At 37.4% G+C, this 27,483-nt stretch overlaps 1 protein-coding gene across 4 annotated transcripts in view; it reads left to right on the top strand.

The window, feature by feature from the left end:
* The window catches only part of zeb1a (zinc finger E-box binding homeobox 1a), a 368,188-nt gene that overhangs the window by 327,823 nt on the left and 12,882 nt on the right, over positions 1 to 27,483 (top strand). For 3 of the 4 annotated variants that reach the window (XM_068214584.2, XM_001344071.10, XM_005171409.6), the window contains exons 2-6: positions 11,397 to 11,558; positions 15,306 to 15,353; positions 18,622 to 18,762; positions 20,935 to 21,137; positions 21,271 to 21,373. In XM_068214584.2, coding sequence (XP_068070685.1) covers positions 11,397 to 11,558; positions 15,306 to 15,353; positions 18,622 to 18,762; positions 20,935 to 21,137; positions 21,271 to 21,373 — 657 coding nt within the window. Of the gene's footprint in view, positions 1 to 11,396; positions 11,559 to 15,305; positions 15,354 to 18,621; positions 18,763 to 20,934; positions 21,138 to 21,270; positions 21,374 to 26,127; positions 26,317 to 27,483 lie in introns of those variants that run through there. The other variant, XM_073929440.1, reaches the window with a different exon arrangement.

Below are 27,483 nucleotides of genomic sequence, written 5' to 3'. Positions count from 1 at the left end.
AGAAAAGCCTTTAAATGTCGATTTGCATTTATAACACTTAAGTACATTGTAATGCGTGTGTCAGTGTGCGTTGTAAAGGTAGGGTGTGAATCACATAAGCAAAGACAAAATGAAAACCTGCAGCACAGCAGTCTTTTCACACTTCCCTGTTGATGGAAAAGGGATATGAGGGCATTAAAGAGCTTTTCACATTTCTCTCTGCGTTTGTGGGGGGGCTTGTGACTGCTGGGCATCCCTTTTTGCATGCTAATCTCTCCCAGGGGTTTGCCGCCTCTTTGTGCGGAGGGGGGAAAGTTTCTCAGGGTTAAGAGGAGGGCTTTTTTTTTTGGTTTTTTTTTAGGGTGGGGGAGGGTTGGAAAAGACATGTGTTTTTTGTGATTGAACGAAGCAGAAATATGCCGGTGAATGAATTTACGTGGAAGAGAGAAAGAATGCACACCGGTAGATGGTGCAATGCATTTAATTAGTCTCCTGTGACTTGTGCTGTGTTTGTACTTGAGGGCTCTTATTAACCAAAAGAGCAGGGAGAAACAGACGTCTCAGGTGACCAATGCTCCCAAGTTATTCTAAATTGATTATGTCCCAACATACACACAGACAAACTACACTTGTAGCATTACAAGACATAGTGACTCTCTTAGGCTCTCTTTCTATATTTGTGTGTGTGCATATTTTATATGTAGCAGGTAAAATAAGTATTGAATGTATTGAATACCAGAATTTCAGGATAAATATAGCAGTTGACAAGAAATTGACCCAGATTTTGGTAAAAACCCGAAAGTTGGTATTTTAATAATATACAAGTAAAACAAAATAGAATAGTAGTTATGTGTAATAACAATGAAATGACACAAGGAGAAAGTACTAAACTTCTGAAATGTATTTAAATCTGATTTCACACCTAGACTTTTGTTTCGGAACCCGTCCCGTTTGCCCAGTTAGTGCAATTCGTTTGGCATATGTTAATCCAGCAATTGCGCTCAGATCTGCGCCAAAACAATGTTTTAGCTATTTTGGTCCGTTTAGAGCCGTGTAAAAAGCGAACCACAATAAGAACAAAGAGCAACATTGTAACTATTTTAATCACTGTTTTGATGAATGAATCGATTCACAGATGTGAAAGAGCCCTAACACTATGTGGTTTATTTTTTGTGACTGCTTCAAGATGCATGCATTGCTAAGGTGTGATCTTTTTTATTTTCCAGACTTCAGTAGAGTCTTCAAACCTTGATTGTTCTTTGGGTGTCTTCTGACCTTTAGTTTTTTTCCTATTGGATTCAGGTCAGGTGATTGGCTGGGCCATTCTAGCAGCTTTGTTTTTTTTTTTTTTTTTCTGAAACCAGTTGAGAGTTTTCTTGGCTGTGTTTGGGATCAGCGAGTACGTTTACATGGACACCAATAGTTTGATTAAGACAATACTCTGATGAAGAGTCAACCAAGTAAACAGCGATTTTTTTTATTAATTGAATCAGATTAAGGTCATAATCGAGCTAAACAGAAATGGAATTAAGGCATGTGGATTATGCCGATTTTAGTTACATTATTAGTCAAGTTTCCATCCACCTATTTTTATGTGCATTTTGGATATGCGCATGAAAAAACGGTTGATGGAAGCGACAAGATGTGCGTCAATTTTGAAAATGCGCATAAAAACGTATGCGCATAACTGAGGAAAAACTTTTAATTTGATAAGAAAAGAAAGTACATTGTAAAGTAGATGAAATGTTGTTTTGGTCATTCTAAAATGGCTTAACCGTTTCAGTATTAGTGTTATTATATTATTGATGATCTCCAGAATCAAGAGCGTCTGTGCTTCACGTCTCACACCTTCAAACGCCACTGCACGTTCACTGTGTCAGGATTGCCTTCTAAGGCGCAAGTCATTCATAAAATAAAGAAAACAGTCACGCAGCCTCTCCTACCACAGCAAATTCTGTTTTTACTTTTGATATTTGGCGCCAGTTAATCAGAAAGTGACGATTTTGTTCACTTTGACTCGTTGGATGGAAACGCTGCTTTATTCACTAGTCTTTTATGCGATATTCCAGTTTTGCGCATAAAGTTAATTTGCATTTTTAGATGGAAACATAACTAATGATGTGCAGTACAGACATGTAAACACCTTAATCAAACTATTATCATTGTGAAGGATTTTCGCCGCATTTTGCAACAGGATTGTCTATACACACATGACTAAGCATGGGCCTGTATAAGATTGTGATGATAACCTTGGATATAAATATCACGGTTTCACAGTATCACAGTATTGAGATTACTGCTCTAAAATATTATTTTTAAATGTCTGGGTAAAAAAGCAAATCCTTTTCCCCTTTCATACTCGCATCCACTATCTCATTTGTCAGGGGGGCATGAATGAAAGTGAAAGTGCCAAACTGCAGTTAAAGTCGACAAATTAAAAATGAAATGCACGAAATTACATGAAACTCTGGAGGAAATCTGGATAGAGTGGTGGTATTAATTTAATTTTGTGCTAAAACATGTAAAACAGGAGCATGAAAGGAACATTCAAAGCACAACTCATGTAAACACCCTAATCATATTATTGTCCTATTCAGATTAAGCTAAATACTTCCATTACTGATGTCCAAGTAAACGTAGTCATTGTCTTGCTGAAATATCCACCCTGATTTCATCTCCATCATCCGATAATGCAGATGTTGTGATTGAAGCAGCTAATATTCATTTACAGTGACATCTGACTAACTACTGTGAAATTTCAGCTGCTGCCTGGGCTTTTGCTTAGCTTTTTACATTTTCCTTTCTTTACGTGTTCAATAATTCTTCCTTGTGTCGTTTCATTTTTTCACACGAATGCGACACCTTTACTGTTGTTTTGTTTTCTTCTTCAGTTGTTCTGTTGTAGATTTGCTGCTGTGCTTTGGATCATTGTCTTGTTCATGACCCAATTTTGACTAAGCTTTAGCTGTCGGATGGGAATAGTTTTCACACACACACACACACACACCTGAAGGCTTCAGATAGGGCTGCACAATTCTGGCTAAAATGAGAATCACGATTTATTTGCTTAAAATGAAGATCTCACGATTCTGTAGATGTAAAATAAAGGTTAATTTGAGTAGGCTATTGTTACTGTTATTTCCCAAACATATGGTAAAAAAAAACACATTGTTATTGTAAAGCATTATTGGACCATTTTTTTACGAGTAAAGTGAGACATTTGTCATTATTAGATTCTTTCATTAAATTCAATGTTATAGAGTTATACTGACTGAACGATCACTGAACAATACGCAATAACTGAACGTTATTGACAAATTTATAACCTGTTAATCTCAGCCAATGCAGGTTCTGTTCACTAAAGTAGACATCATTATCTGGCACGCATCCTCTCTGTGGTAAACAAAGCTAACGGTCAGCTCACGTGCGATTTCACAGCCATGAATACGTCATTTCATGAAGACAAAAATGACATTTTTTAGTGAATTATACCTTATAAATACAATATGTTGACCACATTGCTGAGCATATAAAACAGGTCCTTTTAAACCAGGGGTGTCCAAACTCGGTCCTGGAGGGCCGGTGTCCTTTAGATTTTAGCTTCGACTTGCCTTAACACACCTGCAAGGATCTTTCTAGAAAGCCTAGTAAGAGCTTGATTAGCTAGCCCAGGTGTGTTTGATTGGGGTTGGAACTAAACTTTGCAGCACACCGGCCCTCCAGGACCAAGTATAGACATGCACGTTTTTAAATATATATTTTTCAATAGTCTACAGAACAAACCATCGTTATACAATAAGCTTGACTAATTACTCTAATCTGCTTATTTAACATTATTACCTAGTTAAGCCTTTAAATGTCACTTAAAGCTGTATAATAGTGTCTTAAAAATATCTAGTCAAATATTATTTACTGTCATCATGGCAAAGATAAAATAAATCTTTTTAATCTTTTTAATAAAACTTTTATGTTTAGAAATGAGTTGGAAAAAATCTTTTCTCCGTTTAACAGAATTTTTTTCAAAAAATGTACTGGGAGACTAAAAATTCTGACTTCAAATGTATGCATATATATATATATATATATATATATATATATATATATATATATATATATATATATATATGTAAAACAATTTGAAGACTTGTGGGACTGCCTTTATGCTTCTTTCTTTACGCTTAACATAATCAGCTGAATCATAGAGATGCTGGATTAGAATTGTGTAGGGGGTTGAATCGAGATTGCAATCTTTTTCGAATAATCGTGAATCCTTATATCCAGACCCTTTTAAAAAAAAGCAAAAAATTTCTGCTGATGTTTTGTTCAGGCATTTGATTAGCAGTGCCCTGCATATGTTTGTTAATGCTATTTGTTGTTGTTCATCAGTGGATATGTATTCATATGAGCAACATGAGTAGCACTGGGTAAAGTCTAGATCGGATACGCGGCCAGCTGGAAGTGCGATATGCACATCAATATAGCAGCATTTTTTATGACACTGTATAACAATATTTAATATTTTTACAGTACTGTGCCAGTTGGGTTTAGGGTTGGGGTGGTCATTAAAAATACAATGTATTGGGTAATTTAAATAGATAACATAAATAATACTCGGTACAACTACTGTTATTACATTGCTGAGATGGTTTGGTTAATGGTTAGGGTAGGGGAAGACATTAATAAAATATTAAAATTAAATAAATAATATAAATAACCATAACTACCATATCTGATCTAGCAACAACCACAGCACTGCGATATGTCTGTATCTGCACTGTTTTGGTGCATTCGTAGGCACAAGCTTATATTCTACTTTTTTTTTCTCCTTAGTGGCAGCATAGTGCACACGTTCACAAGCTCTGTGCACTAGTATATACCCTTGGTGCCTTTGCAACTTTCTCTATTTGAAACGAAGCACAGAGACATCCTATGTAACGTATGTCAGGAACAAAATAGAGCAAAACAAACACAGACCACATGCCAGTGAACAGTCGCAGACACACTCAAGGTAAATCTCAGATTTAATCTAAACAAATGTTTATATACTAATAAATTTATAAAATAAACTGCATATTTGCAGTTGAAACAAATATATTCTTGTCTAAAAAAAAAAAAAAAAAAAAAAGTCTCAAAAATACATTAGGTTGTCCAACAGTATGTTTTAAACCAGTGTTTCTCAGCCATGTTCCTGGAGGACAACCAACACTGGATGTTTTGCAAGACTCACTAATTATAGGCTAAGGTCTAGATTGGATATGCAACCGGCTGGAAGTGCGATATGCACATAAATATAGCAGCATTTTTTATGACACTATACAACAAGAATTAATATTTTTACAGTACTGGGCTGGTTGGGTTTACGGTTGGGGTGGGGGTAGGCGTAAAAAATACAATGTATTGGGTAATTTAATTTATAACATAAATAATACTCTGTACAACTACTGTTTTGACGTTGCTGTGACGGTTGAGTTTAGGGTTGGGGTAGAGGTAGATGTTAATAAAATACAATAAATGGGAAAATTAATAAATAATATAAATAATTCTCGTTAACTTCTGGCCACAACCAAATCTGATCTAGCAACAACCCAATTATAGGTCTTTCAGTCTCTGCTAATGAGCTGATGATCTGAATCAGGTGTGTTTGGTTAAGGAGACATGGGCTGCATCGGAAACTGCATACTTCCATTCTGTTAACTACGCTAAATCAGTATGCGAGCCGAGTAGTATGTCTGAATTCATAGAGCTCGAAAATCAGTATGCGAGAGGTACCCGGATGACTTGCAACTTCAGACGAGATTCTGAAGTGCGCATCCCATGTGCTATCCCATGATGCCGCGTGAAAGAATTATTGAATAGGAGCGAAGCAACGCAACTGACGCAGGTAGGTCATATAATGATAACAAAATGGCGGAGGTAGTACGTGCGAATTCCATTCATACTTCTAACATTCATACTGTATAGGATGTACTTTTCTAACGGCCGAGTAGTACGTTTAAAATTAAATGCAGTACCTACTGCCTAGCAGGCGGTGTCAGACGCAGCCATGGAAAATGTGCAGAGCAGGTAGTCCTCCAGGAACGTGGTTGAAAAACTGTAGTGAGTTTAATCCACCGCTTGGCACTCCCTGTGGGCAGAGTGATACATTTCCCCAGACCAATATAGAATGAAGTGTTTGTTAATATTAAGTAGTGATCAAAGTACCATTCTCTACAGTTTATGTACTCTCTAAACAAGTTTATGTACTCTCTAAACATCTTTTTATTTGTGTTTTAGTTGCTTATCCCTTAAAATATCAGGGTGTTCCTATTTTAAACTCTAGTCTCTTACATGATGTCAGCATCTGTGTGTGTGTGTGCACATGGTGGCAGGTGCACTCTATAACAAGCCAAATCACCTCATCTCAGGAAATGTCACATGAAATGGAGGTTGCCTTAGTGACCTGATTGTGTTGATTATGAGGTCACACTGGAGCAGCTCTACCTGCCAACTTGCTCCGCTTCTCAGGTGGTGTGCTAAATCACACCCATAAAATCAGAACAAGTGTGTATCCCATTTAATGTGCACCCTAAAACAAATACATTTACTCACCCTCGTGCCATTTAAAGCCATTGTGATTTTCTAAAATCTGTTGGAGCAGATCAAAAGAGAATTGTCAGGCTGCTTGTTTTCATATTAGTATACAGGCAGATTTATGACTGATAAGAATGCATATGTACATTTTAATAATAAAAGACATATAATTAGGACATATTTAATTATTTTTACTTATATTTTTAGACTATATTATATGTGTAATTGTACTTTTCGTGTTAATATTATCTGTTAGGCACCTAGGGTCTGAGAGCAATTTCAATTCTCTGTATGTGCTATACACGTGGTTAAATTAACAATAAAGCAGACTTTGACTTTATTAATCTCTTCTTTACACTCATAACTCATCAACAAGGGCATCCATTAGACAAAATGTATACATTAGGAACAATTACCATCATGTGTGTGAGCTAAAAACATTATACTGCTTTATTATAGTACACAGATGCAGCTCTTCTGATGATATTTGCATCAAATAACAGGTACACATATTCAACGATATACTCGCTTTACTGCTAAACACAAACCATAGTATGGCATAGTACCACTTTTAGGTTAGTTAAAGGTGCTAATTGGAAGTTTTTGACTCTTCTAAAGCACAATAATACCATAATATTGTTACGACCTTATTAAAGTCAAGGAGTTTTTGCTTAAAAGGTGTAAGAGAGAAGACCAGAATTTGGTAAATAATAATGAATTAGAACTGATTTAAAAAAAGATAAACGTGGAGAACACACTTCAATCCTCAGCCCCAGAGTGAAGAGTCAACATGAAGTTCAGAAAAAAATCATCTAAACTTATTTAATACGAATATAGAAATTTTAACTGAAACTAGAGGTCAAAACTGAGTGAGTATAGCCTAAAACAACAAACAGAAAGCAGCTAAATAAAGTTTAGAGGACTAGTTTACCTAATGCAAAATCAAAGATGAAAATCAACATCATAAACTTCCCTGAGCTTCCACTCTCAACCATAAGCAGGCAAAAAGATATACAAAACAAAATAAGGCACTCACCCTTTAGGCACACTTTAAGTACACAAAATAATGAATAGGAATGAAGGCACAATAAAGCTAATTTGGCATTAGAGATTAATCCAAGTACTGCAAAATCCAACTACTGCAAACACTTGTGAACAATATCAGCACACAACACAACTATAAGTGAACAATATCACAAAAACCAACTGCTACACTTAAGAGCTGGGGAGAAGTGTTCCTCAGCTCACTAGCTTCAGAAGCCAGTATTTATAGCCATCTATAGCAAAACCACTCCGATTCAGACAGGTTCATAATGATTAGCAGCCGGGAGCTAATTAACCTGAGAGCCAGGAAGAGAGAGAGAGAGAGAGAGAGCAGGATGGAGCACAACACAATATGCAAGGCCTACACACAAAAAAATATGTTTTGGTTGTAACAGTATGTTTGCAGATATTTAAGAAACATGCTAAGTGAACATTCTTGTTTATCTGAAACACAATGCAAGTCAGATATTCTGCTTTAAAAGTGCGCATTTTGTGCCGGAACACTGTTTTTGTTTTGGTCATTTTAACCCGCCCAATGCCAGTTTAGCCAATTATATTTCAGCACCCTGGGTTGCCTTGTTGCAAAACCGCATATTTCATTCATTCATTCATTCATTCATTCAGAATGGCTCTCAAAGCATGCGACCATGACCGAAATGTGACCTCCAGTGGACAGTAGCAGACTCCAAAATGAGCCGCAGATTCAGAGTTCCACATGACGTGATTATTAATAAGCAACAAAATATAAATATTACAAGCGTAAACATTAGGTGAGCAGGTTACATTGTAACCCTTTGTCCTCACTACATGTTAGGTGATAAGATTTGCAGTGATAACCAATTTGCACCATACGAAACACGACAGAAATTGAAATGCAGCCATTCAGAAGCACAGAATATGCACTCAATCATGAAATGGTTAGATTTAGAATCTAATCAATACATATTAAACCTCTTTAACATTATTACATGTAGATGCCAAATCTCTAATATGTGTTGGTTTTGAGTCACAGTTCTAAAGTTCAATTTCAAGCAGTTTATTTTATTTTCACGATCTGCAGTGAACTATCTGCTGCTGCTTTCAGTAGTATGGCAATAAATGCCATGTAAAATGACATTCAAACTCACATTATTAGCATTTAACACTGAATAAAGAGGTGTAGAATACATAAGGTGTACCTAAGGTGATCACAGTTTATCCTGTTCTTCAGCTGCAAGAAATAGAAGCCTTTTCTAATATATAAATTTGAGGTGCTGGTTAGAACAAAAACTCCTTTTAATATACAGATTATTAACTCTATAGTTTGACATTGCCTATAATTTAGAACAAAGAGTTAAATCAGCCTTTGGGCTCGATCATCAGACTCGCTGCTTAATCTGGCAACCTGCGCTTGCGTTTGTTTTTGATCCAGGAATTAATACCTAGTTCATCCACTGGGTGTCAATCTTACATGCTGCACCTTTAAGTGTCCCATGGGATGTTAGAGTAAATAAAAAACGTCATAAGCTATTCTGGTGACCTTAAAAGTTCAGGCAGAAATTGTCAGTCTTGTTTTTTGTACTTTATGAAATCCACCAGGGCGATGCGGTGGCGCCGTAGGTAGTTCTGTCACCTCACAGCAAGAAGGTTGCTGGTTTGAGCCTAGGCTGGGTCAGTTGGCATTTATGTGTAGAGTTTGCATGTTCTCCTGTGTTTGCATGGGTTTCCTCTGGGTGCTCTGGTTTCCCCCACAAGTCCGAAGACATGCGGTATAGGAGAATTGTGTAAGCTAAAAAAATTGACTGTAGTGTATGAGTATGAATAAGAGTCTATGGGTGTTCCCCAGTGATGGGTTGCAGCTGGAAGGCCATCCTCTATGTAAAACATAAGCTGGATAAGTTGGTAGTTCATTCCACTGTGATATAATATGTGATATCAATGTGATATAATAAAGAGACTAAGCCAAAAAGTAAATGAATGAATGAGATCCACTATAATTTCAGAGATCATCACAGAGCTTCCTTCCCTGGAACAAGAAGATTCATTTTGACAAACTGAAATGTATTACTATCAGAAATAATATCATTTCAGATTACCTCACATTGGCTATATAGCTGTGCAGAAGAAAAAAAAGTTTCTTCATTTCCAAAATGGGATTTTGAAGGAATTTAACATCTGTGGTTTACATCTGTGTTGTAAAAAAGCCATAGCCTTATCCCTGCTTTGGCTTGGACAGGTATGTAAAATGAATCTGTACAGGTCATTTCAAGGAACTGAAACCTTTAAACAGGAACTTTTGCATAATCAGATCACTTTTACACCATGTCCTGTTGACATCCTCTGTTTCTACTAGAAGGAACTGGATGAGCTCCTTAAAAACCAAACATGTTTAAACCTAAACACACCAGAAACATAAATTTGACACATGAACATCTGAAAGTGTTCTTCATATGCCAACATGTGTGTACAAGCACACGCATATCAAATATGAGCTCTCCATGTGCATGTTCACATTCAAAAGGCATTTGAAAACTGGAGCCATTGCATTCAGGGTTTTTCTTGCATAGAGATGTATATTCAGCAAAAATTAACACCTCTGCCTTTTGACAAAAATCAGACAAGCAGTCACAGCTATCATAATACTCAAGCCCTGGTCATGTACAGTTGAAGTCAGAATTATTAGCCCCCCTTTGAATTTTTTTTCTTATATATTTTCCAAATGATGTTTAACAGAGCAAGGACATATTCACAGTATGTCTGATAATATTTTTTTCTTCTGGAGAAAGTCTGATTTGTTTTATTTTGGCTAGAATAAAAGCTGTTTTTAATTTTTTAAACATTTTTATTTAATAAAAAAAATAAATATATATATATATATATATATATATATATATATATATATATATATATATATATATTTCTTAAGCTTAATATTATTAGCCTCTTTATATATATTTTCTCGATAGTCTACAGAACAAACCATCAGTATACATAAACTTGCCAAATTACCCTATCCTGCCTAGTTAACCTTTTAATGTCCCTTTAAGCTATAGAAAAGCTATAGAAAAGTTGCACTTTAAGCTGAATACTAGCATCTTGAAAAATATGTAGTTAACTATTATTTACTGTCATCATGACAAAGATAAAATAAATCAGTTATTAGAAATGAGTTATTAAAACTATTATGTTTAGATATGTGTTGAAATCTTCTCTTCATTAAACAGAAATTGGGGGGAAACAAACAGGGGGGCTTATAATTCAGACTTCAACTGTGTCTAATTCCATTTAATGTCATCCTTAATGTTTTACTTGATAAGATTACAAGAATAATGCAAAATGTCTTTGATTCAAGTAGCAAAAATATCATGATTGGGAAACCACCTCCGCCTCATTATGAGACAGGAAAAACCCTGGGATTTAAGGGGGGTGGGGGGGTCAACAAATCAAATGCTAACATCAATGCATCTGCACTAACATAACATAAAAACACTGCTTATCCTTCTTTATATTCATGTCTCTGATGATGTTACCTTTTCTGGGCTGTAGGAAACTGATCTATTTTTAGCTAAATGTCACTTCCTGTCTTGATGGCACATATCCTACCTTTTATTGAATGCATATATGTGCATATTTTGTACAGAAACCGATTACCAAGCCATAGCCACTTGAATAAATTTAACAAGTTGCTTGTTAGGAAACAAAAAGGTGCTTTATCAGTACCAAAATAGACCGGAGTTCAAAGCTAGTGTGGAATTTTCTATTATTTTGTCATTGGGAACGTTTGTGATCCTAAACTTACAGCTCATTATGTGTGTCTGATGTAGTGAGGAGTCTTTGCAGTGTGCCGGAGGCGACCTCAGATTCAGATGATGAAGACAAACTGCAGATTGTAGAGGAGGACGGTGTTGCTGAGGATCTTGACCAAAAGCCAACAGTATTACAGCTGAAAGCAGCACAGCAGAACTCTGACACGTGCACACAAGACGGTGAGTAAACAAACAATCACAGACTGAATTAGAAACACAATGCATTTTTCTAGTTGATTCTTAGAAGCAAAACTCACTACTTCGGAAGTAAATGCAGTTGTAACAATTTCATTGGAGTATTTTGTTGCAAGAATAAGGATGATTGATGTATGATAGATAGGCATCAGGTCTTATTACTACGGTGGCCGGGAAGTGCAAAACAACATTACAAAGTGTGAAAGCTCGGGACAAATGTACATTTTGAAAAACATTTTTACCTATCATCAGGCACAATCACATAGGAAAAACAGTTTTACCAAGGACGAAACAAATTTACATTTCAGAAAAAAATTTACAAGACGCAAAACACTTTTACAAGTCCCGAAACAAATTTACAATTAGAGATTCCTTACGGAAAGGGAATGTAGCACGCACCAGAAGTGACGTGAAATGTACCACACACCGGCGGTTACGCGGGGAAAAGTTGTTGTTGTGTTATTTATTTAGAATTGTAATTTTTATTATCATTTGTTTTATCATATATATTAAGTTTAAGCTTGAGTGTTTTCTTTCTACCTCAATTATGCACAATCCACACTCCAGATCAGTAGGTGGCGGTAATGCACTTGTTCGTGGCTTGCCAAATCATCATAAAACACTAGAAGAAGAAGAAGAAGTTGTTGTTGTTGTTGTTGTTGGCGAGCGCAGTAAATTTGTGCTGTGGCGTACATGGTGTAAACCAAGTTTATTGTGACCGAACATGGACTGCGGTCGAGGGTTGTTTTGGCCGTTTTGTGGATAACACTTGAGCAGCTTAACGCAGTTTTGCTTTACGTGTGGTTGGTGTTTAGAGTTTATAATGGACGCGGACCAGACGGAAACACCAGACATACTGCATCAGTTTGTTCAATATTTTAACGAGGGCCACTCGTACGCTGTAATCATAGACATGATGTCAAGTTTACATGGTGTAAACATCTGCTTGAGGACTCTTAACAGTAAACTGAATATAGCTAGTGTTACGGTTTAATTGCTGTCCTTGTTAACTGAGGCCCCTTTCCAGATGTAAACTATTCACGTTTGCAGATTCGTCACTTTTTCACAGCAACAAAACATGCCCAAACCGAATAAAGACTCTTATTATTTGGTGTCAGTGTCATTGTAAACATTATTTATTTGAATATTTGTGACTGAACAGTATGAAACCTAAATTAATGTAAAGAAATAATTATAATTTACATGTCTTCAACAGGATTCAAACACAAGTCAAAAGGTTCTGCACAAGTATCAAATGACCTATCTAACTAAGCTACTCAGGTCTACAGATAGGGGTCAGTTTTGATATCTTTATCAGTCAACAAGTGCCATGCTTTGATTGTTTCCATGTACTTGCGTTTACATGTTTCTACATACTCTCGCGCTGATATTTTCTAGGAACAGCTCTAATATGTTTTAATCACAGTTGGTCAAACCATGATTTTTATAGTTGTAGACTTGTGGAAACCTGTCTACAAAGTCACACACAAGCTGGATATTATTGATATTTTTTAGTGTGTGTGGTACATTCCGGGTCACTCCCGGTGTGTGGTACATTCCACGTCACTTCCGGTGTGTGGTACATTCCCTTTCCGTAAGGAATCTCTAATCGTAAATTTGTTTCGGGACTTGTAAAAGTGTTTTGTGTACATTTTCTGAAATGTAAATTAGTTTTGTCCTTGGTAAAATTGTTTTTCCTATGTAATTGTGTCTGATGACAGGTAAAAATGTTTTTCAAAATGTACATTTGTCCCAAGCTTTGTAAAAGTGTTTCACACTTTGTAATATAGTTTTGCACTACCCGGCCACCGTATACTACAGAATCTAGGACCCTTTTTCCACAAAGAATTAAAGGGATAGTTCAGCCAGAAATGAAAACTCTGTCATCATTTACTCTTTGCATGTTTGTTTGGGCAGGTGTGAATGTAACAGTCGCATTCGAGTGCGCACCAAAAGCGAGCCAAAAAAGCATACAGAGACCTCCTTGAAGAGGTGGTCTCGGTACGCTTTTAAACAAACCCTGGAGTGGTTCGTTTGTGGTGAGAACATGATCTGAACTATAACCCAAACGCAAAAACTACTGCGCCTTTTTGGACTAATCCAGCTGCCGTAGTCCGATGCACTGTACATTTTGGGATGTGGAGGAAAAATATTTGTCGACAGCGCTTTACCAACAAAACATTACATGATGGATCGGTAGTAATATTTTCAGAAGCTGACCATGTCGCAGTTTAACATTTAATTCACACCTCCTCCTAAAGTGACTTGCGATGCATTAAAACATTGTTTTCCAGCCACGCTTCATTCTCAAAATGTATAGTTTGTCAAAAAAAATTTATACCAACCATATAGTATACTATGAGCAGGGAAACAATCAGCCAGCGCGGTCATCACTGCAAAAAAACAACGGTTTGTTTACTTGCAGGAGTTCCATTGGCATGTTAATTCTGACCAATCAAAAAGCAGTTACGCAAATACGTTCAATAACATCTGGCCAATGAGAGATGTGGATTTTGTCACATGACTGCATTTTGGTTCTTTTCAACTGTTTCAGACCAAAGCAATCAGTGTGGTGTAAAAACAAACCAAAAACGGCAGAAAAATGCTACAATGTATCATTTGTTGCCTTTAGTCTGGACCAAGTGTACTGAATCACAAATGTAAAAGTTCTCTCACTTACTGCTTTCAAGCATTCTTCAAAATATTGTAAAAAAAATTTTTGTACAACAGAAAAAGAAACCCGTGAAGTTGTTTAGAACCACCTGAGTAAATAGTAAGTAAATGTAATGTAATGTGTATTTATATAGTGCATTTATCCTGTTTGGCCATTAACACAAAGCGCTTCACAATCATGAGGGGGGGTCTCTCCTCACAATCACCAGTGTGCAGCATCCACTTGGATGATGCGCCGGCAGCCACAGGACAACATACCAGTGCGCTCAACACACACCAGCTATTAGTGGAGTGAAGAGACAGTGATAGAGACAATTTGGTGGATGGGGATGATTGGAAGGCCATGATGGGTAACGGCCATTAAAGGGAATTTTGCCTGGGTTACACTCCTACTCTTTATGTGAAGTGCCATGGGATTTTTTTATGACCACAAAGAGTCAGGACTTTAACGTCTCATCCGAGAGACGTCACTCACAGTAAACTGTCCCCTTTACTATACTGGGGCGTTAAGACATTTTTCACATTTCACATTTTAGGTGCTTTATTGGTATGACAAACAACTGTACATTCGTATTGCCAAAGCAGTGCAGCAGTAGTGCAAACAAATATGAACATAAAATATAATATAGAAATAAAGCAAAGAAATGTAAAAAATAAAAATAGAATATTAAAAATAACAATATATCAAGACTCTCACAGATCAAGACTCTCATATATTAAGACTCTCACAGACCGCAAGTTGAGCGCAATCACTTCAACAGCAACCTAGTTTTCCCATGTACACTTTTATTATTGGGTGAACACTCCCTTTAAGATGTATTTTTATTAACCTGATCATGAGTGAATGATGCTAAATCCAGGCGTAAATGGGAGCCTGTCCACTTTAGACCACTTCCAGAGGCTGACAAAATGCATTTAAGAAGATCGATTTCATACTGTCCTCTGTCAAATGTGTTCAGACAGACACCAAAGACCAACTCTCCACCTAGCTATCTACCAAAACAAGGTATTGATCACTTGTTCAAATTATAATTGAGTTGTTTTTTTTCCTTTCAACAGATGGCAGCCTGGGGCCAGAAACTTTAATACGAGAAATAAGGGTCAAAGGTCAGTGTAATGCAACACACTTTTATCCAATCAGTTCATTTTATATGCTGGAATACTGCACTACCTTCACTAAGATGTTCAGTATGACTGGCAGGATGATTCATTTATGACAATCATGATCTGCAGTCTGAATGAGTTCACATGTAGACGCAGACTCCAGACAGATATTTTAATGAGAGAACACATGTTTTAATTTGTCATGCATCTTGAAATGAGGCATGTGTTTCTGTTTGAGTTTGTGGTTCTCAAAATGACTTGATAGTCTAGTAGTTTGTGATTTAGTTCTTGTCAGTCGTTTTCTCTGCAACTGTTTACAAGTCATGAAGTGTTCAGGCGTGCATTGTATTCCAGCCTTAAGAAGGGGCATTTAAAGATAGAACAGAAACAGGGAAGTGGAATCAGGATATATAACACAGTGTTTTAAATCACGCTGACATTATAATTGCTATTGAAATTAATGGTAAAATGATTTCGGAAAAGGTTAAACAGCTGGACTGTGATGTCTGTTGGTGTTAGGTTAGGATGGCTGGATCAGGTGTGCGTGAGCTTATTTCTCTCTCTCAGGGTCTAATCCAGGGGTAGGCAACCCAAAATGTTGAAAGAGCCATATTGGACCAAAAAAAACAAAAAACAAATATGTTTGGAGCCGCAAAAAATGTAAAGCCTTATATAAGCCTTATAATGAAGGATACACATGCTGTATGTATCTATAGTAGCTATATTAGCCTACTATAAAAATGACTAAGTTGGCTACAAATACATAATGAGCCTTAATGATTAAATAGCCACTGATATCAGGTGGTTGGTGTTTATTTCGTTGTCATTTAAACACTTCAGCACAGCCTCTGGTCTTTCAGTGATATTAATTTGATCATTTCTTCTTGCGGTCCATCAGAGTTCACATACCTGCATAAAAGCGCATTGAATATCGGTCACATCACAGGCAATTGAGTATGCTGGCACTGAATTAATGTCCTTGGTTTGCTGATCGGTGATGTTACCTGCCAATTTAATAGCCCTTTCCTTCACTGTCTTAGCGGAGAGAGGTATATCTTTAATTTTTTGTATTATCTTGGTTTTGTTGTTGAAGTCTGCAATTACTGTAGGTGTTCTAATATGTTGATGAATGACTCCTTCATGTAGTCACCATCTGTGAACGGTTTTCCATGCTTTATTATCTCCCGGTTTGTTTACAACAGCCACCTGCCCGGCATCCCGCCCTGCTGATAGAAACCTGTGTCGCAGGCTATGAGGCAAATCTTCGTTGACAGAAATGTTGAAATTAAATATTAATTCTAGATACTTTTACAGCATTTGAAAACGTTAAAAATGTTTGTCCTCCTATAGAAATCATATTAAAACAAAAATATATACTAACCTTCCCCATCTTTTTGAACATTTTTGAAAAAACTTCAGGGAGCCACAAGGGCAGCGCTAAAGAGCCGCATGCGGCTCAAGAGCCGCGGGTTGCTGACCCCTGGTCTAATCATTTGTAATGTGTCACCTGGTCCTTACGGGCCTCCATAGCACAGGGCGTGGGCCCTACTGGCCTTTTTCCCAGTCAAATATAAATACACTGTAGTATTACCAAATTGCTACGTTACCATCCAACCCACAAATGTAATGTGTGTGTGTGTGTGTGTGTGTGTTATTCCATTTTATTTAAACTCTGTATGTATTTCACTAAACTAGGCTGCAGTCAGTCCTGCGGGACCTTAAAAATAGCTGTATCAAATTTAAGACTATTAAAAAAAAGCTTAAAAGGCTAAGGAAAGTCTTAATTATCATTTCAAGGGGTCTTAATTAACATTATGGTAAAGCTTAATGCAAATATTTAAAGGCTAATGTTTAATGTCATCTTGAGCACTGCACTTTTCAAAGTAAAATGGGGTGATGTCCTTTCGACACACTTGTATACATATAAAAAAAATGACACATTTTATACCACTATTTACAGAAAACAATTTATAGACCAAACATCTTGCCAGACGTATTTAGAACAAGAATCATTTGATGAGATATTTAAAGAATATATTTGAAGGCACAATGTATAATATCAAAATCAAAACCAATAGATATACAGTGCATCCGGGAAGTATTCACAGCGCTTCATTTTCACTTTTTTTATGTTACAGCTTTATTCCAAAATGGATTAAATTAATTTATTTCCTCAAAATTCTACACACAATACCCCATAATGACAATGTGAAAAATAAAAAACGCCCGAGTATAGTGACAGGGACTCTATTTTGCTTAGTGAGCGCCGTCTTTCGGATGAGACGTTAAACCGAGGTCCCGACTCTCTGTGGTCATTAAAAATCCCAGGATGTCCTTCGAAAAGAGCATCCTGGCATCCTGGCCATATCCTACCACTGGCCTCTGTCCATCATGGCCTCCTAACCATCCCCATATGATCATTGACTTCATCACTCCGTCTCCTCTTCACCAATCAGCTAATGTGTGGTGTGCGGTCTGGCGCAAAATGGCTGCCGTCGCGTCATCCAGCTGGATGCTGCACACTGGTGGTGGATGAGGAGATTCCCCCTATGTGTAAAGCGCCTTGAGTGCCCAGAAAAGCGCTATATAAATGTAAGGAATTATTATTATTATTATTATTAGCATCTAATTTCTTACAGGACACATTCTCTGTTCTCGCGGTCTCCCGAGGTAAACTGACAAGACCAGTCTTCACAAGAATGCAAGTCTGTTCTATGCGTTCTAGGAATTGAGAACCAGCCACTGTGTCATGAAGTCACCTTTGTTTGTTGTGAATAAGCACCCTCTGGTGGAAAAAATTACACATCGTGCCATTAAGGATTGCACTGAAGACCCAAAATAATCGTTTACCTTTTTAAAATCCTTGTATAGCTTAAATGTTACCATCGATTTCGCTCTACCCCACCCATAGAGTATGCATTTTATTTGTCCAGATCATAAACCACAAAATGATCCTCTAGCCTAAAAAAATCTGTTGTTTGTATGCACATACAGTTTAAGGCAATATTATTAGCCCTCCTCGTATTTTCCACAGTATTTCCTATAATACTTTTTCTTCTAGAGAAAGTCTTATTTGTTTTATTTCAGCTAGAATAAAAGCAGTTTTTAATTTTTTAGTTATAAAAACTATTGTTTAGAAATGTGTTAAAAAAAATCTTCTTTCCGTTAAAAAGAAATTGGCAAAGCAGCATGCAAAAATTGATGCAAAAGCTAACAAGACAGTGTTTGTGTGCATTTCAGTCGATCTAATCTGCCTGTGTGTGTTTGAAAGAGGAGTGCGTCAGTGATGAGGAAGATGGTGCTCAAGATGAAGCAACCAGTGAGGAAAAGCAGACCAAAACCGAGCCTGTTTACCCAGATGCAGCAGAGGAGCATCAGAGAACGCCGGAGCGAGGAGTCCACGATGAGAACGGTACTAAAACAAAACGCAATCTCATAGTTTAAAATAAGGCCTTAATAAGTGTTAAAATGTCTCCGCATTTCAGAAGTCTTAAGAATCCAATCTTAACACCTAAAGAAGTGTGTGTTTTTGTAATTTAAGCCACTTTAAAGGTCCAGTCAAATTAAAATAAAGTTTTTTAGATGTCAGTATCTGTATGTTAGTCTTCAATGATATCTATAAGCTAGTGTGGTACAATATTTGTGTTTTGAAGATGTAAAACTGATATAAACATGTACTGTAAAGCTTTTAGTTAGTCTCTTCCACCTAAATGGATCAAAGATTTTTTTTCACGTCACCCCATACTTCAGTTTCTCATCAAATCTTGACCAATCAAATCCTCTCTAGTATCTGTCATGCCCCGCGCCTTCAAGACGCTTCTCATTTGCTTTTCATTTGAGCTCAACCGCTCACTGGCAGAGCTGTGATATTGTGCTATTGGAGCTACTGTATGTCCCACCCTCTTATTACATCTAACATCGAATAAAAAAACACACATTTTAAAGCACTTCATGGGAACTTTAAATGTTTCTTTAAGCTTTTTTAAAAATGTTTGCTGATTAAAAAACTAATTCTGCTAGGCATTAGTCGAAATTGTTTAAAGAGAGAAAGCATCAGTCATGTCAAAGTTGTCAGCAAATGCCTTATCAGAACAAGATCAAACAAAATCAGAAAATAAGTATCCATAAAACAATAATAAAAAAGCTGTACACATTAAATATTGCTATATTTCATTTAATAACAGGCAAAAGTTATTGACATTGGAAAGTTGTTTTGTTTGTTTTGTTGATACAATTTGGGGAAACTGATATAAAATGATCATTGTTACTGTTTCAAAACTTTTTCATTTATTTTTAGTCTTTTATGAATATTTTGTGCTGTGTTTGGTTACTGAGCAGCAATAAACAACACTTTAAAATATAAGCAGTTTTATTGTGACTTTCTAAACTAGTAGTGTTTTGAATTTAATAATGCTTCAAGAGTTCACACTTAGCTGATGATTTACAAAGCTTATTTGGCATGCTGTCCCGGGAGAGAGCCCCGAGCTCAAGGGCTCCTCGAGCCCGGGGCTTCCTCCCGTTGGCAGAGCAAGAAGGGAGCCTGAGCTCGGTGGATCTCAGAACTCCCCTGCCGCTGTAGCTAAGGGAACGTAAGGAATTAGACAAGCTTGATTGTTAAGTATGTTGAATGTCTTTGGATGGTGGGAGGAAACCGGAGAGCCCGGGGAAAACCCACGCGGACACGGGAAGGACATACAAACTCCCCACAGAAACACTCACCGGTCCTATTGAACTAGGACCGGCAGTATTCTTGCTGTGTGGTTCACAGTGCTAACCACTGGACCGCCGTGCCGCCCAATTGCAGGTAAAGGAGGAGAATAGGGGAGGAGGGGGGTTTTCTTCCAAACGAAGATAAAGTGAACTGAAAACTTAGACTATTTATGGTGCCTTAGGGCTCGTATGATTGGAAGATTAGTGATTAGCAAATACGAGACTGGACTTGATAAATCATAAGCACGTGATCCTCTCGAAATTAGTTTATGAATAAACTTCACTTAATAATTGTGATATCCTCGAAACTGTGATTGTTCTTTAGACTACAATCATAAAAAAAAGCCAAGGTGTGTGTCTTAAGGAGCAAAAATATAGCATATGGGCTCTTATATTGCTGTTGTCATCATTTATATAGCAAGTCATATCTCTCCGGACCTTTATTTAGGATGCTTTTCCTAAACTGGACCCCATGTCAAACTAATTGAATCTGGCCAGCTTATTTCATTGTCAGAGTTTGTCCATTTGAAAAATTAAAAATTAAATTAGTCTTAAAGCCGTCTTCTATTGTTTTTTCCCCCACAGTTTATGATGGCATACTGTCAAAAATAGTGGGGGGTGGGTCTTTCAAACCATGCAAACCCTCCCTGGCTACGGGCCTGGTTAAGGTTAAGGATGATCATTAGTTGTGTTGCATGCTTTTTTTTTTTTTTTTTGCAAATTCTGCACTAGAAAATTGCTCTTAAATTTCATTCTGTGTGATATTAAACATAACTCCTAGAAACCTGCAGATACCCTGTCCACTGTCTTTCCCTCATTGTCATCTGCTATTTCTATACACTTTTTCTTCTAAAATGCTGAATCTCTCCATCAGGCACCCCTGATGCGTTTTCACACCTGCACAACTGTCCGCACTGCTCTCGCGGCTACAAGCGGCACACGTCTCTGAAGGAGCACATCAAACTACGCCATGAGAAGAACGACGACAACTACTGCTGCTCCCTCTGCAGCTACACCTTCACCTACCGCACGCAGCTCGTCCGTCACATGACAGCACACAGACAGCTCCGAGAGAAGGTACAGCTCAGCTCACACCCTCAGGAGTTCACACCTCTGTGGAGGAAATGACACACTGTCAAATGTTGACTCACACTGCTTTGAAGAAACACTTTGAAAACATTTGCTTCTTCCTGTCTCTTGGTTTTCGCAGCGGACTGTTACGCAGTCGGGAAGCAGGAAGTTTAAGTGCACAGAATGCTCCAAGGCCTTCAAATACAAGCATCACCTGAAGGAGCACCTGCGCATCCACAGCGGTCAGTTGACAAAGCACAGCCGCATACAGAAAGCATTTGCTAACTGCATGTGGATACTAATAAAAAGAATAGTTCACCCAAAAAAAGCTATCATTTAATAATCTTTCATTTGTTCTAAATCTATTTGAGATTCTTTCTTTTGTTAAAATCAAAGATGATATTTTAAAAAATGCTGGTTGATGAGACCCATTAGCTGCCTCTCATGTCAAACTCCAAAGGTGAGTCCTTCAAAGTCCACACAGGCCAAACCGAGAGTTTTGAAATCAGACAATCTAGCCTACAGAGGACAGATCGCATCACCTAGCAAGCGTAACAGTTGCTGTTAATAAGCAGTTATAAAATTTGTAATTACTTTTATTTTTTCAATGAGATTTTAAAACTTATTTTAAGCAATCTGAAGGCAAAGCAAGGTTTACAGCAGGGGTGTCCAAAATCGGTCCTGGAGGGCCAGTGTCCTGCATATTTTAGTATCAACTGCAATTAAACACCTGAACCAGCTAATCAAGCTCTTTCTAGTTATGCTACAAACTTCCAGGCAGGTGTGTTGAAGGAAGTTGGAGCTAAATTATGCAGAACACCGGCCATCCAGTACCGAGTTTGGACATTCCTGGTTTACAGAACCTGGAGAACACTCACCTGTCAGTTTATTAGGTACACCTTTCCAACTGGTTGTTAACACAAATTTCTAATCAGCCAATCACTTGGCAGCAACTCTACATTTACGCATGTAGACATGTTCAAGACGATCTGCTGCAGTTCAAACCGAGCATCAGAAAGGTCATTTAAGTGATTTTGAACATGGCATGGTTGTTGGTGCCAGACAGGCTCAATTGTTTCAGAAATTGATGAGCTACTGGGATTTTCACGCACAACCATTTCTAGGGTTAACAGAGAATGGTCCGAAAAAGAGAAAACATCCAGTGAGTGACAGTTCTGTGGGTGCAAATGCCTTGTTGATGTCAGAGGTCAGAGGAGAATGGTTCAACCTGATAGACAATAGGCAACAGTAACTAAAATAACCACTCGTTACCACCAAAGTATGCAGAAGAGCATCTCTAAATGCTGAAACACATCCAACCTTGAGGCGGACGGGCTACAGCAGCAGAAGACCACACCAGGTACCACTACTGTCAGCTAAGAACAGGAAACTGAGGCTACAATTCACCAAAATATAAAGCGCGAATCATCTCAGACTGGTTTTTTTAACATGACAATGAGTACTCACATGGCCTCCACAGTCTCTAGATCTCAATACAATAGAGCAACTTTGAGATGTGATGGAACGGGAGATTGGCATCATGGATGTCCAGCTGACAAATCTGCGGCAACTGCGTGATGCTTTCATGCCAATATGGAGCAAAATCTCTGAGGAATATTTCAAGTACCCTATTGAATTTATGTCATGAAGGATTAAGGCAGTTCTGAAGGCAAAAGTGGGTCCAATTCGGTACTAGTAAGGTGTACCTAATAAAGTGACCGGTGAGTGTATAATTCTTTTATTCCATACATGTTCACATAAAAATGTAAACTGTCTATAAAATCACTTTGTATTAAGACATTTCATACTCTGTTTGTTTACATGTGTTTAGATATCCAAGTAAAATAAACCTAATACATTTAACCCAGAGTTCCAGCTGTTATCAGCATGCAATGAACCTTGGGATATTCGAGGTTAGGAAGCATCCACCGGTTGTGTCCTTCATTACCTGGGAAACAAGGACGCGTTTTGAGGCTGCATTTGAAGGAGCTTCAGAATCATGTTGAAATGAGGCAGCCTTCATCATGCCACGATGATGAAGTGCCCTTCAGATGCAGCCTCTGAAATAAGACACAGACATTGACTTTCATTGTATTTTTTTTTCCTTATATGGAAGTCAATGGGTACCGTCAACCAGCATTTTTTTAAATATCTTCTTTTGTGCTCAACAGAAAAAAAGAAACTCATACAAGTTTAAAACCACTTGAGAGAGCGTAAATTATGAGGTAGTGTATATTTTTGGGTGAACTATCCTTTTAATCCTGGGTCATGAAAGCCTGTTCCAGAGCCATGTTGTTTATAGAGGAAATTATTAGCATGAATATTTGGTTAACATATCACAAATCATTCATTCATATTCTTTTCAGTTTAGTGCCTTTATTTATCAGGGGTCGTCACAGCAGAATGAACTGCAAAATTATCCAGCATATGATTTACACAGTAGATGCCCTTTCCGCTGCAATCCAATACTGAGAAACATCCATACACACTTATTCACTTCGGCCAAATAGCTTACCCAATTCACCTATACTGCATGTCTTTGGTCTGTGGGGGAAACTGGAGCACCCGGAGGAAACCCACACCAACATGGGGAGAACATGCAAACTCCACACAGAAATGCCAACTGGCCCGGTCAGGACTCGAACCAGCAACCTTATTGCTGTGCTAACCACTGAGCCACCATGTCACCTATACATGAGATAACTTGTATGAAATAATTGGTTAACAAATCAAAAATCCCTAATTAACAATAACTTAATAACATTCATAAGCTTTGTACTGTTGCACAAGCCGTGTTTAAACGTTTGAAGGCAACTGCTACAAATGTTGAGAAATGATGGCAAATGTGTTAGCTGTGGTGGAGAATATTTTCACATTATGAGAACATGAAGATGCTGGAATGGCATCCGCTGAGTAAAACATATGCCGGAAAAGCTGGCGGTTCATTCCGCTGTGGCGACCCCTGATGAATAAGGGACTAAGCCCAGGGAACATGAATGAATTGAATGAGAACATAAAGATTAAAAACATTTAACTATGAAATACCAGTGGCTCAGTGGTTATCACAATCGCCCCACAGCAAGAAGGTCGCTGCCTCAAGTCCCTGCTGGGTCAGTTGGCATTTCTATGTGGAGTTTGCATGTTCTCCCTGTGTTCTCGTGAGTTTCCTCCGGGTGCTCTGGTTTTCCTCCACAGTTCAAAGACATGCGATACAGGTGAATTGGGTAAACTAACTTGGCCGAAGTGTATAAGTGTGTATGAATGTTTCCCAGTGCTGGGTTGCAGCTGGAAGGGCATCCGACAGAGCTTTGCAATTAATCGCAATTAAATCGCAATTGGAATTTGAAACATCACGATTAGCTAATGGCAAGAGGCTGCAATATAAATTATATATGTATTATTTAATTCCTCCACCCAGAGCAAATGTGTGACTGCCGTCTGTGTGTGACAGTCTTACAAGCCAATTGAGTGAGCACACTTTCGTTCTGCCCAATCAGAATTGTGCGAACGAACTATGTGGAACGCCCACAATAAAATAAAAACAAACAAAAGCGCGGACGAGTGGGATGATGCCACTTCAGAAACATTAATAGACACCGGACTAATATCAAAGGAAAACAGCATGTCAGTAATATGGAAATATTGTGGTTTCAAAGTCACAGACACAGAACAAAAACCGGTCATTTGAAAGAGCTGTCGCAGAATCGTTGGCAGCATGAGGAAATAAAACCACCAGCAACTAAAATTGCTAAATCTGTTAAAAAAAGATTTTAATTAGACGTTTTCCCCAAATCACAAAGCCATATGCTGGATAAGTTGGTGGTTCATTCCACTGTGGTGACCCCTGATGAATAAAGAAACTAAACCAAAGGAAAATTCATAAATGAATGAATGAAATACAAAGTTACATTGTGAGAGAAAATTGCCACTGTGCGATAATACAACTTTTTTTTCACTCTGAGGTAGAAACAGGCTTCCATAATAACTTCTCATAATAAATTCACTGTGGGAAATTTCTAAACCGGTCTATCTAGAATTTGATCATATTTTATATTATCAGAAGGACTTTTTATTTGTATTCAAGCATGAACAGTAAAAAGAAAAACTCTTTAACCTGCTTTTTAGACACCAAATGATATTTGAGGGCTGAACTAAAAACTGACATTAAATGATAATGAATATTATTTGTTGTCCAGTTGTTTAGTTTTATACTAAGTAGCAGTTTAATACTTTTCACAGTAGTTTAATAGTTTTTTTATTTTAGAAAAAAACAAGATGAAAAAAGGGGAGGAGTGTGCAAAGCGGTTGTCATATGGGGTTACAAAAACAAGTCACTATACATATGAAGCACATTATGACATATTATGGTAACACTTTAGTCACAATTCACAGTACAACAAGCCAACACTACTTGCTTAATAAACTACTAATTAGCTGTTTATTAATAGTAATTAAGGTAGATGTTGGATTTAGGTTATGGGTAGGATTAGGGATGCAGAAAAAGATCCAAATTATTATCTACTAATGAACAGTTAATATGTTATAGTAGTCAGATAGTAAGTCAGTAGTTAATAGCATGAATTGTGACCTAAACTAAAGTGTTACCAATATTATTAAAGATTACTGACCTATTATTGATGATATAAATGACACACTCAGTCCATTTCCCCAATTCTTGCTGCACTTTTTTGAATCCAGTCTTGGGTTACACATCAGTCTCTCCATCTTCTGCATTTCCTTTACAATTGAGCTCTTGTTGGAGGATCAACATGGAAGGATTTTCAGTGCATTTAAATGTGTTTGTATTAAATATGTCAATAGTTGGAACAATTTCTAGCATTTTCCCCAAGGTTATATACAGTTACAGTTATTTATTTATTATTTCAGTCTCTATTTCATACCATGTTGTCCAGTAGTTCTAATGTTAGAGCCTGCAATAGCGCGATTTGACCGCTGCTGGCGCTATAGTGAAATTCAACCCTCAGGAATGCAATTCAGGTAGAGAAAACAGCGCGAATGACCAACGAGTGCAAACGAATCCAAACTAACAACGCGTGGAAACTTTTCACAAAGTTAAGAAACCTAAAATGCTCTTATGTGCAATACTTGCGAGGCGGACATAGCCTTTCACTGGAGCGCATCGTGCATGTTGGAGAGTTGAGAGGAAACACCCCAAAACATCCAGGTGAGAGAAGCGAGTTCTGCTCGAGCAGTGAGTGACCCTTCATTAGGCAACGCAATAATAATAGGAACTAGCAATGATATAATTACAGTAATGTAATCATTTATTTTGCATGTAATAAAGCAAAGTCAGACTTATCAGTCAGGGCTGTTTTGATTAAAGTGACTTTTAATCATTATTTGATCAAGTTATACGCCTCCCGACGCTTCTTGTGGAAAGTCACGTGTCAGCACACAGCTCGTCGAGGTTATGGTACTACTGTTGAGACCGTTTTTGTAGAGAAACTTTACAAAAGCTTTAAGTGCAGTTTATTATTTTTCATCTTTTACGTGCATGCTATAAGGTGCACGTAGACAATAACGCGTATTAATTGTCTCGCAAATAAAGCCATGCTCTTTTGTTTGCCATCAAACTGTTTACCTGTGAGCACTGCCGTGTGTTTGTGTTTGCTGTCGCAAAACGCAGCGTTGAGCTCTACACGATGGTAATAGTGTGATAAAGGTCTGCACGCGTGAATACTGCACTTAGATAATGCAGATTTCTATGCTTTTATGCATATATTCCCTTGACTCGTTGAATAAATGATTATTATTTTATTCTAAATGTTAGATTAATCAAAAAAATAGTTTGCTGCAGCCCTTTAACATTTTAGTTCTGCATTTTTGCAACATTTCTGGCTCTTATACTCATCAATTCCTAATTTATTTGATCAAAAATACAGAAAACACCTGGAAACTTGCATTTACACTGAATTTATTTTACTGTGTAATAAATTTAGTTAATGTTGGGCAAGTTACTTTTAAAAAGTAATCGATATCTGTAAATCTGAAATCAAACATTTTTAATATTATCAGAACTGCTACAAGACTAATAGGATCCGACACTTTTACTAGTACACAAACACTCTACGAGCAATGCACTCTGAATGAAGCTAAAATAATTTTAAGTGACCCATCTCATGTACTTTTCCCATCTTACAAACTTTTACCTTCTGGAAGAAGATACCGAACTTTCCGCTGGAAACGGAACAGATTTAAGAACTCTTTTATTCCAGTGTCAATCAGACTATTGAAAACTGAACATTAGTGTGTGTAATTCTTTTGCATGTTGACTTATTCTTTTAAATAGTTATTGTGTCAGAACCTGCTGAAGTGCTGGGTGAGTCTACAA

The sequence above is a fragment of the Danio rerio genome, chromosome 2, assembly GCF_049306965.1.
Source record: "Danio rerio strain Tuebingen ecotype United States chromosome 2, GRCz12tu, whole genome shotgun sequence".
Taxonomy (NCBI): domain Eukaryota; kingdom Metazoa; phylum Chordata; class Actinopteri; order Cypriniformes; family Danionidae; genus Danio; species Danio rerio.
This window is presented reverse-complemented; position numbering and strand designations above follow the sequence as displayed.